At 31.8% G+C, this 11,607-nt stretch overlaps 2 protein-coding genes across 2 annotated transcripts in view; both read left to right on the top strand.

The window, feature by feature from the left end:
* The first annotated feature begins 1,625 nt into the window (after positions 1–1,625).
* On the top strand, positions 1,626–2,965 carry LOC110026945 (protein DROOPING LEAF-like). Its single transcript, XM_020728178.1, has 3 exons — positions 1,626–1,932; positions 2,398–2,529; positions 2,846–2,965. Exons 1-3 carry the CDS (start codon positions 1,864–1,866, stop codon positions 2,963–2,965), a joined length of 321 nt encoding a protein of 106 aa, XP_020583837.1. The 5' UTR covers positions 1,626–1,863.
* Positions 2,966–3,040: 75 nt separating this feature from the next.
* The window catches only part of LOC110026937 (protein DROOPING LEAF-like), a 31,881-nt gene continuing 23,314 nt past the window's right edge, over positions 3,041–11,607 (top strand). Inside the window, exon 1 of the mRNA XM_020728171.1 lies at positions 3,041–3,083. Coding sequence (XP_020583830.1) covers positions 3,079–3,083 — 5 coding nt within the window. The 5' untranslated portion in view covers positions 3,041–3,078. The remainder of the gene's footprint in view (positions 3,084–11,607) is intronic.

The raw sequence follows: 11,607 nt of genomic DNA, 5'->3' as shown, positions 1-11,607 counted from the left end.
GAGTTCTCTACTATTCATCTATACATACATAGCCCCTCCCTAGAACTTTCTAGATTATTCTTGAGTTCTCCTTGGAGCCTTGCCTTCTCATATTCTTTAAAATTGGGTGGAATCTTTTAGAATCCCTTGAATTTCTGTCTAATATCTGTTCTTCTCTAGAAATCTTCCATCCCATGTTTGTCTTGTCAATTTTTAGAAGATGGTAGAGCGTGACAACAAGCTAAAGACTCGATATATGAAACTTATTTGGTACAAGAGACTACTGCATTTTGCTCGTATTATTTTGAGCCACAATAACGTATCAATAGTGTTAATGTTGCTAGGAAAATACCAACCATCATATCTATATTCCAAAGTCAGGAAAAAACTTAGATAATTGCATTTTATGCTACATGAATAACAAGGAGCTGAGATCAGCTATAATCTTCTATGTTTGTATTAATTGTGATGAAGTTCAATTATTACTTGAATAAGTTGACTCACATAACTTTAGGAGATTTCATATGTGAGCCTAATTTTTTATTTCAATATATATAGCTTTGGTATTTGACGAAGATAAAGAGGCCTGACGAAGTCATGTATGCTTTTTGCATTATCATTTTTCTAATTTTCTTTCTCATTACATGTAGTTTCCGAATATTTTTTATGTCCTTTGGTCAGACGGGTTGTTCATAAGATTAAGACATAATCAGGAGGAAATATAATGCGCCAAATTTATGTTGGAAAAAATTTCCAACGTAATTAAGTACATAACATGTGGTATAAAAAATATGCGATATAATTTACTAAACTATGCTAACTTAAATAGTTGTTCATATTTTAGCTGTAACAAACCTGTTTTACAAGTTTTATGTTAGTTTTGGTAGAATCTGAAAGGGCAGAGGCCCTTTGGATAGGACAAAAACTATGGGTTGGGACTCCCCTGATTTATCCATAAGAGGCCTCTCTGCTTGGTAATTATTCCAACAAAGCATTTTTTGGCAAACCAAAATTAATCAAAACAAAATCCGCCGGTGGCAAAAATTACTGATAGACATTCATATTTTCTCATGAATTTTTACTTCGTAAAATCTCATTTTTCCTTGCAGTGATGGCAAACTGTTAAACATTTTTTTAAACACAGCTGTATCCAATTATGACGAGTGAAATAGAGAATAACCAACTAAAACATCATAATTTGTTTTCCAGAAGCTAACATTATTGCAGTGAGAAGTTCTTATGGATTTACTATGTCAAAAAGGATTAAAATTAATGTTCAGTAAAATTTAGAGGGACCTAGAAGAAATACATTGCAAAAAAAAAAAAAAATTAGTGTTTACAATAACAGAAAGAAGAATAAACATTGAACATTAATAAAATTTAATGATTTGAAGGGGAAAAGATTATGAACTTCTGCATGCACATTAAATAGATTAAAAATCAAAATACATAAAACGGTAGTAGCCGTGGAAAAAAACAGAAAATTAGATATATATATGCTGGCAAGATTGTTGCTTTTGAAATAATTAGTATTATGGCCAGTGTTTATATTATTTTTAACAGAAAATTAGATATATATATATATATATATAAAGATGCAAGGGACCGGAGAGAGGAATTTGATGAATAGTAAGTGGTGGTACGGTTGGTGTGGCGTTTTGTTGTGGGGAACAATGTGTCGAGGATAATTACAAGAATGAGTTAACTCTACTGATTACTAATTATATGTCCATTTTATTTTGGCTAACTGGATCTCCATCCAGATCGCAGTCGACAGTTACCAATCCAAGATAGTACTTTATCTTCTTCATCATTACCCTTCTCCTCTTTAATTAAACCACTACTCTCCACCATCTTCCTCCTACATCTCCTAATCTCTTCATCATGGACTTTGGCTCTCCTTCAGACCATCTTTGCTATGTTCGCTGTGCCTACTGCACCACTGTTCTCGCGGTAAACTTATCTCTAACTTATCACCTATACTTCATCTACCTTCACATGAAGGCAGCCTATACGTCTAGCTACCTAGCTAGATGCGTTTCATTTACTAACTACTACACTACTACTTCATGCCTCTGCTTTCCTAGCTTATTCTCTCTCTCTCTCTAGGAGGCTCATCCATTGGCCGCCATGCTACTAGATCTCCCTTGCCGCTAACTTTGTTATAAGCATTGACCATTGTTTCTCTTCTTCCTTCAACTAAAGGCTTCTTTCAAGACTCCCAAAGGGAGAGAGAGAGAGAGAGAGAGAGAGAGAGAGAGAGAGAGAGAGAGAGAGATATATATATATATAAAGTTGGCTGTGAAATGCATGATTTATGCCTGAAATATTAATGCATTACACATGCCTAAAAAAATTTCAGTTCGATTATAGATTTTTAATACACTTGAATATGTTTTTTGTTGGAATAATTTAAAGGTTGGAGTTCCATGCAAGAGAATGACGGACACAGTGACAGTTAAGTGTGGCCACTGCAATTCCCTCTCTTTTCTCAATCCCAAACCTCCGTTTCAAACGCTGTGCTCTGATCATCAACAAACGCTGCTTCAGGTTCGCATCTCTCCCTTACCTACTTCATTATATAATGTGTTTTTTTTTTTTTTTTTTTTTTAAATGGCTTTTCTACTATATACGGAGGGAAAGATGGCTATTTGATATTGGATATATTATTCTCAGTTCCTGAAGTCTTTATTTTTTTCTTTCGTATGGCATACTTGTATATATCTGGTGATTAGCATACATGTTCATGTCATATTTTAAATAATTACACTTGGGTGTATGGGATTGTTGTGCCTAACTGAGCCACGTACGTCTTCTTAAGTATTGACAAAATATTGTATTTATTTGTTAATCGATTTTTTTTCAGAGGCCATGCAACTTTCTCTGGAAAGGACAACATTCACTAGCCTCTTCATCTTCGGCAGCTACTGAAGACATGAGCCCAAAAGCAGCTCCCTTTGTCATTAAACGTAATTTAATTAATTAATGAGAACAACTACATTACATTTTACAGTATAAATTAATGCTTTCTATATATATATATATATATATATATATCCGGAGAAGAAGCACCGCCTCCCATCTGCCTACAATCGCTTTATGAGGTAAGGGATCATACATATCTTTGCCTTCGAAGTTGGTTCTTTTTAATGATTATAAATATGTTTATTTGGATTCATAAATGAAAGAGCAAAAGGGTCTGTGCCTTGGTTTGTTGAGACTTATATCTCTCTTATCATCATTAATCCGAATAATCTCTAGCACGCCTCAACCAAAATGGTGAGTTGAAAGAATAAAGAATACAACGAATAGAGGCAGTTGAAGGAGCATTTGGTTGCCGGAGTTTATCAAAATATGTTAAAAAACGGAAAATTTTTCTTTTTATCCTTTAGTTTATGTTTATCAAAGAACTATAAGATCACTCGGGTAAATAAAAAATTTCAAACTTCAAAAAACATTAAAAACTATTCTGATAATACGAATCCTTTTCTATCATAAGCGGGTAGTACTTAAATGTAAACATAGATGATCATCTATAATATAAAAATAAATTTAAATATGAATTAACTCAACTTTATACCTCTCCCAAAGTATTGTTCCAAAGATGACGGAGATAAGAAAAGATAATGAAATTAAGCATCATTGTAGTCCATGATTAGAACCCAATAACTTTATGTTTAAAAAAATGAAGCATTCAAATACATACATATATATATATATATATATATTACAAAAAATGGATAATAAACATTTCTCCATTTATTAAATATTAAAGGTGAGGCACAATGCCCAATAAAATTTAGAGATATAGAAGGGGATTAAAGCATTAAAAACATTCAACTTAACAAATTATTGATATTAAAATATGTAGCATTAAAATCAGATTTAAAGTATCCCCTCCACGAATATCTACAATCTCAAAATCGTTGGTGGTTACTACAAATACCATTGCATTAGTACCCTCTACCTTTTTATCACCAACTTTTCCATAGTCTACTAGTAGTATGTTGATCAAAAGCTTGATTTAAACATTATGCTTAAGAAAGAGATACATGAGTTAGGGCTAATTCAAACAGCAGAAAATAATATTAGCCCAATTATAACAATTTTGATTATTTGTAATATATAAAGTGTTAATAGCAACTCTAGTATCCAGAGAATCTTGTTCAGATTAAGAAGAAATATATTTTGAAAGTTGTCCTTCCTATTATTTCTTCTCCTCCAACTAGTGAACTACAAGATTGTGAGATTGCCATTCTAGATGCTCAACCATATCCAAACTTTATATCTAACAATATCATATCAAAAAATGATGCTTCTATAGATATATATTTTCATACTATTTCAAATTGGTTTCAAATCACCATGGAAGAAACAAATAAAAATTGAATGAAAAGTCACACACGACACCCGAGCTTCAGTTAAATTTCTTCAAAGTAGTGGCCCATCTGAATTGGAAACTGGTTACAAATAATAACTTTATTTATTGGTGTTCTTACCAATATATATTTTGCCTTATTTTGGTTTATGTTTGTTTTTATGATGTTCTCTTTTTTGCACTATATTTGGTTTGATCCTCTTTTTGGATGTTTTTATTAGTGAAAATTATCAGTTTGTTTTAGAAAATCATGATATCAATACTTTAAAAATAAAAATGTATTATCATTATTTAATAAGTTTTCAAGCATATGGATGCCTGTGCTGCCCCTTTGTGACCTAGGAATGATCCTCCACATTGTAAGACATAAGCTTGAGTACTTGCCCTCTAGCTGACTATTGTTCCATCCACAACCATATGTATCCTCTAACTACTTTAGCAAATGCATAATAAAATAACTACATTTATTTAAGAAGTTGTATGAATGAGAGTTGAAGCAATTAAAAATTTATATAATTTTTTTTTAAATACCAGCATCGGTGCAAATTAACATTATAGTTTATATGTTGTAGAAATGTGGTTATATAATAAATTACATTAAAACTTAATATTAAAAAATTGCACTTCTTAATAAAAATAAAAATACATAAAATTATTTTTTCTCTATCTCTCTATCTCTATTATTTTCTTCAATCACGCATATATGTGAGTGCATGCTTCACAAAGATATAGCATCTTGATTTGATCTCCACTTCCTTCTCTGCTAACTTCTTTCTATATAAACTACTCTATTCATGATGTTATTATATACTCATAGTCATTAGTATCTAATTTAAAATTATTGATAAAATATCAAATATGTATTTTTAGTGCCATGGCTAAGTTCTAAAGCAAATTGTGTTATATGATCATTTTTTTTTCAATGACCTCATTTCCTACATATATAAAATGTAATCAAAGCATAAAAAAATATTATAAGCATTTGATGCTTTTAAAATATTAAATGTTTGCATTTCAATCTATTTCTTATACTACATCAAGTATCACATGCATCTCTCATCATACCCATATAGAACTTGGGATATATTACTTTTCCTTTTGTTATTTCTAAGAAAGTATTCATGTTTCTTAATGATTCAATTTGAGTTTACTAAATAGGCAAAAATTTTGGTGAACCACTTTTTGTAAAGATGAATTATAATATCATCACGTATATGAAAAATATTTATTATTAGATTTCAAACATAAACTTTGATCTCATTTGATGATACAAACTTAATTTATGAGAAATCAAAGTTAATAAGCCCTACTAAGTCATCAATAAATTCATATACAAGGGACCCCACCATCAATTGCCGGATTTGGCAGTGCAGTTGGTAGCAAGCACTGTAAAAAAATATAACATTCAATACTCTTAAAGTTGAATATCTTTCTCATTCCTATTTTCATACAACAGCTCAAATTTGACACAAATCCATTTGAAAACCCCATAGTGCATCCATATACATATTGTTCTTTGTTGTTCCAATGTGAGAAAGTATGTAGCTTTCACTACAGAAAATGAGGTTATTTTTACGGCCCTAAAACCGTCAGATAAAAACCGTAGTTGATTAGTAACTATCAATCAATGTTTTTACGTGTGCAAACATCAAACTATTAAATATTTCCCTATTAATATGAAGGTTTAGGTGTGAGATATGTAATGCATAAGAATTGGTTGCTACGCTTGTAAATTTCTAAAATAAAAAAATTTGGGTTGGATTTAACTAAAACTTTGATATTTCAGTAATAATTTAAAATACTGATGAAAGTGGGTGGTTTATTAGCAAATAGCAAGTTTCTTATGCTCTTCATATAATAGCTCCAAAGTTATAATCTAATTTTTTCGTAAAAAAGATAAACTAAAAATGCACAAAAAATAACGTTTGAAATTAAATGAAAAACTTGAAGAAAATTCTATTCAAATTTACTTCTGATGTGAATCAATAAACGCATGAAATAGATTACTATACTAGAAATGCGGCTGAAATAGAGTGCAGGGTGTCATCCTTGAAGGAAAATTCCAGCGGAATAACCCTTCGGTTACCACTTATTGGTTTTTGGAATGGGTTCTTACCCAAAACCAATGGTTTATTCCATGAGTTAGTCGTAAGTTAGCAGAGGAGTAAGCAGTCAGAAATTTCAAGGCATATTTTTGATATATTACAAGTCATCGATTTTGTCATTGATTTTCACCACTTTTTCTGTAGTGTTTGGGCTTTATTAGTTTACTTGCATTTGTCTCTTAAAGTTCTGAGTCACTCCTTTTACAATATTCTTTCAAGTTCAACCTTGCTTTGATATTATCTTTTGTTTTACCCCCTGATGTCTATCAAAGAATTGAAGATATTATAAAATAAAATAAAAAATTCAATATGCATAACGTCAATATTTGTGTAATCAAATAAGTTTTCTAGTATAGAAGATCTCTGAAAATACTCTGCTTAATTCAATTATGTGTAGCACCAAAATTAGAAGGACGATTTGAATGTAGTTTTGGTCTCTTAGTGATATTTGATACTTCACTGTTCATCTATCATAAATTGCAGACCCCAGTTTTCCTTAAAGGAGGACTTGATTTTTTAACTTTATTTTCTGTAAATCTACCTTTATTCCTTCTGAATGGTTGATCGTAGGCTAGAAATCTTTGATAAAAATTAAATTAAGAAATAGTTTTCTTTCGTGCTTTAACGTAAATGCCTTGAACAGGTCTATGCAGTAAGGACAAGCTAATTTTTTTATTGTACCCCAACCAGATAGCATTACATAAGCCTAAAAATCACTAATCATCCATATAAAAGTAGCTTTAGGCTAGAAAATCTATTTTATAGTGATTAAAAAAGTCTGCTCGCCTGTTTCCCTTAATATTTGAAGCTCAACTATTAAAGATTTTAAATAGACGTCAATTACTTACTTTGGACTATGTGAACCTAAAATGATCAATGTCAGAAATAAAAATGGCATGGTCATGCACATATCAGGAGACAAATTATATAGCATAATAATCGCTGGCCAACATGAGTAGAGTGTTGCAGCTAGCATTACTGTTCAGTGTAAACCTATCTGCATATAAATCATGTCAAAGTTACATGGTTTAGCTGCAAAGTCAAGATAATTATGATTGAAGGGTCTCCAAGCTTCTCATCTAACGAATGACTCAAAGAACTAGTATCAACATCTATGGTATCGTCATGTCTTGTGAGAAGCTATACACAGAAGCAAACAGTCTCTAAGGTTAGGGTATGAGTGTTGTATAAGACGCACTTATCTGGAATATTTTTCTAATGTTTACTCTTTCTCCCCCTTTTTTTTAGTCTCTCGGTATCGCAAAATCTATAGTTTATCTCCACTACATCAGCTTTATAATGTAACATGCAACTGTTAACACTAGTTTTTTTGTTCTATACAACTCATTCAGGTTTACATATTTTGTAGGGTTCGTTTACTTCAATAATTTTGCTACCCGAATGAAGTATTCTCTCGACATATTAAAATCAGATTTGATGCTAAATATTCTCTACACCACTGATAACATAGTATGTGTTGTGCAACCTTCTCATAGAGGTCATTGTGTAGCATTCAATAAGTCATAGAATTGGTGTGCTTCATTGTTCGGTGCTTGATTATCATTTGTGACACTCTCAACAAAATGAGCCCTATGGGCATTATGAATCATTTCTTTGCAAGTGTCAGGATTATATTACATTGGAGGGGCTTAACCTGTTGAGGGACCAACTTGATCGTATTGAACTTATGGTAATTTTGTTTAAATCCCTTATCATTTCTTCATGTGATAAATACACTTGATTTTTGCACTTCACACAAAAGCATCAAAACTTATATTCTGAAAGGTAAAAGGGTATTTGTGATGTCATCTACACAAATTCCTCAATACCATTCAAGAACTTATCAGTGAGTCTTTCTTCTAGGATACAATATGTTAAACATTCATGATCTCAAATTTTAAATACTTCTATAGCATATATGTATATTTAATAAGTTAATATAGTTAAATATTAGTTGTACATAAATTTTGTATATGCTGGATATATATCTAACTTGTCAAAAGGCTCAATCATTGAACAATTAGGCATTCAAGTAATTTACAAAACCCTAATAAGTTGAAAATAATAATGCGCAAAAAATTTTGGCCCACATGCACGAATGATAGATGTTCTTAATTAGGATGGACTCAACATGCTATAAGAATGATTTTATTACTAACAATCTTCTTATTCAATAAGTCATAAGGAAGCCAAGCTAGGAACACCCATTCAGTAAATTAAATAACTCAAAAACATTGTTCTTGATATCAATAATAGTCTTGTACTTGTCTTTAACAGCCAAAGAGCTCACATTTTTATCTAAGTCTACATTACTTCTAAGTAATTTTTCAATGGATTTGTTGATTCTTAGAAGTCCAATTTTTGTTTCTCTCCATTCATGTCATGTTCTCTAATTTGCTATATCAAATGAGCATTGTCATCTAAAAAGCGCATAATTTAAGCCTCTAAGAATGATTATATACTCTTCCATAAATCAATCTCAGTGATTTTCACATTCCTCACTTTCTCCAACTACTCCTGAAGCCTCAAGCAATTTGCTCTTACTTTATAAACTTCTCCTGTTAGAATACGAGGGTTATGTTCCTCGATGCTTTCAGGTAGGTGCGGGGTGGAGCTAAATCCATTACTATTTATCAACTTCTCCCGTTAGAATGTGAGGGTTACCTTCCTCGATGCTTTCAGGTAGGAGCGGGGTGGAGCGGAGGAGGAGAAAGATGGGAGTTTTGGAGGTCTAAGAAGCTAAATCCATTACTATTTAGCTGTGTTTTATGCTTTGAATGTTTTTTTAAGCTTAGGTTTGAAGCTAACTAGTAGGAAAATCTTGGAAGTATAAAACATAATTACTTTTTTAAATTGCAAAACAATCATTACTTATATATGATTTATATGTTATTTGCTCCCTTTAACTAATCTCTTAGCCATCACTTTCCTAATATAAATCACATCATCATCATTGTCGACTTTTATAACTCCATCAACTACAGATGTCTAAGCAATCTGAAAATTTCTCTTACTATATTTTTTTTTCATTGCTATCAATGGAGTTCTTCATTACCTCATCTCTTACAATCCAAATCTCTTAACTATCTATGATGACTCTCTCTAATCTTATCTACCTCTAAACCAACACCAACCTATTCACGGATATATTCATTTTGGATTTCTTTTCTAAGTGTAAATCCACTCATCCACCTAAGCATTCTCATCTCAACAACACTTCACTTAATTTTATGCACTTAATTTTGTTTTGCTTTTATAGGCCAGCATTCTGCACCATAAAACGTTGTAGGTCTCACTGCCATCTTATAAAACTTTTGTTAAGTGGCATAATTTTCCTTTCACAAACAAAAGGATCGGTGCATTCCTCCATCTGGGCCATTTAACTCAGAATAAACAAGGGGTAAGAGGAGAAGGTCACCTTAAGCTTTGAGTGCAGGAGGAGTCGTTGAAGGCTCACTTTTGCAGGAGAAACGTTGTGCATGCTCTGGGAGAGAAGGAATCGTTGGAACTATGTTCAAAAGGGGGGAGAGAGTCAATGAGGCTACAGGGAATGGGATTAGTATTTTAGGGCACCTGCGTCTGCTTAGTGTATGATCACTCTAACGCAAATTTATCTGTATCTGATTTATTATCGGATTGTTCTGCGCACTTAATTGAAACCCTTACGTAACCAACATCTCGATGCAAAGTTTTTTGTGCTGACCTATGTGCAACGCTAAACTTGATGATGAAACAAAGATCAAATTTATTTGGTGCACAAACCATAAACAACACTAAATTATTTGTGCTAAGAATTGGTGTCGAAAATGGTTCAACACAAACTCTGACACTAATTCACTCATTTCCTGTAGTGCATGATTCATATTTAGTTTAGGTAGTAGTTAATAATTATATTTCTTCACTTTATTTTCTTAAACTTTCAACAATTTTACTTTACAAGCTATTCTCTTGCTTCCCTTTCTTCCTCAACAAGTTTAAGAAACATATCTACTACTCATCCTTGTCAAAGTAATAGTGTACTTGATCTACACTCATTCTAGCTAGCTTCTTGCCTGATTCTATTAGGATTTATAATAACTTGTTTATTTATGATTAAGATCAGTAGGCATTTATATCTTGTTTTATTAGGTTTAGGCGTTAAGATCTATTGGAGAACACTAGTTTGTTTCACTCTATTAATAAATTCTTTTGAATTGCCCTATTTTCTATATTTGTATAGTGCTTCTAAAAGGATTAATTGTTGACTAAGCCTCACACTATTTTTTTATTTTTCTTATTTTGGTTTGTCTTTCTCTAGCCTCCTTTTATGATTTTATTTTATTAATTATAATTATTTTTATTCAAGAAATAGCATCATGGAGGAAAACAACATAGATTATAAGTAGCATGTATTGGGGAAAAAATCCAACATGGAAACTTTATCAAGTGAAAAAGGTAGTCAAATGCAATAATTTACTTGGACATGTGATAGCGACTTTATATATGCAAGTAATTAAGACTCCTGCTAAAAGATTTAATTCCTCAGCAACGACACCAAAAACTTTAATGGTAAAGTCACACTTATCAACACAAGTATACATATCGCTCAAGAAATATAGGGCTCTAATGGAGTCTTAGATATCGATCCCACAGGGAGTAATATTAAAACTACAAACTAAGATTTTAGAAAAGCAATACTCAATCGCAACAATGGAATTCAAATTGCTTATCTGTCACTAATAGGCAATTGAAATAATTATGTAATTTTAATAACTCTTAAATAACTAATTATACAAATAAAATTTTTAATGTGATATTCAATATATAAGAAAACATTCTTCTCCTTGTCAAGAAATTATAGTGAATGGATAAAGTGAATCAGTTCAAATTGTATTGTGTCAAATAGGAGCATACCTATTCTTTACCCTTTGGTCCAGGCATAAAGAACATTGACTAATCCTACGCTTGTTTACTGACTAGGCTGGGAGCATACTGGCTCTCACTTTGGAGCTCCCACGTTCCCCCCACCTGAGGGCTAACATCTACACTTCAGCACCCAAATGATAGGAGTGGATTGGTGATTTTAGTCTGTCACTCTGAAATCTCCAATTCTACGCCCGATAATTTCATTTCTCTATTTATTTGCACCCAACTTCCAAGGGCTTT

Source organism: Phalaenopsis equestris, unplaced genomic scaffold (assembly GCF_001263595.1).
Source record: "Phalaenopsis equestris unplaced genomic scaffold, ASM126359v1 Scaffold000404, whole genome shotgun sequence".
Classification (NCBI taxonomy): domain Eukaryota; kingdom Viridiplantae; phylum Streptophyta; class Magnoliopsida; order Asparagales; family Orchidaceae; genus Phalaenopsis; species Phalaenopsis equestris.
This window is presented reverse-complemented; position numbering and strand designations above follow the sequence as displayed.

Excerpts from the sequence above, each read along its gene's own strand:
- LOC110026945 (XM_020728178.1), top strand. The coding sequence starts at position 1,864 with ATGGACTTTGGCTCTCCTTCAGACCATCTTTGCTATGTTCGCTGTGCC. Across the intron at positions 1,933-2,397 it reads ACTGCACCACTGTTCTCGCG|GTTGGAGTTCCATGCAAGAG; the intron begins GTAAACTTATCT and ends AATAATTTAAAG. Across the intron at positions 2,530-2,845 it reads ATCAACAAACGCTGCTTCAG|AGGCCATGCAACTTTCTCTG; the intron begins GTTCGCATCTCT and ends ATTTTTTTTCAG.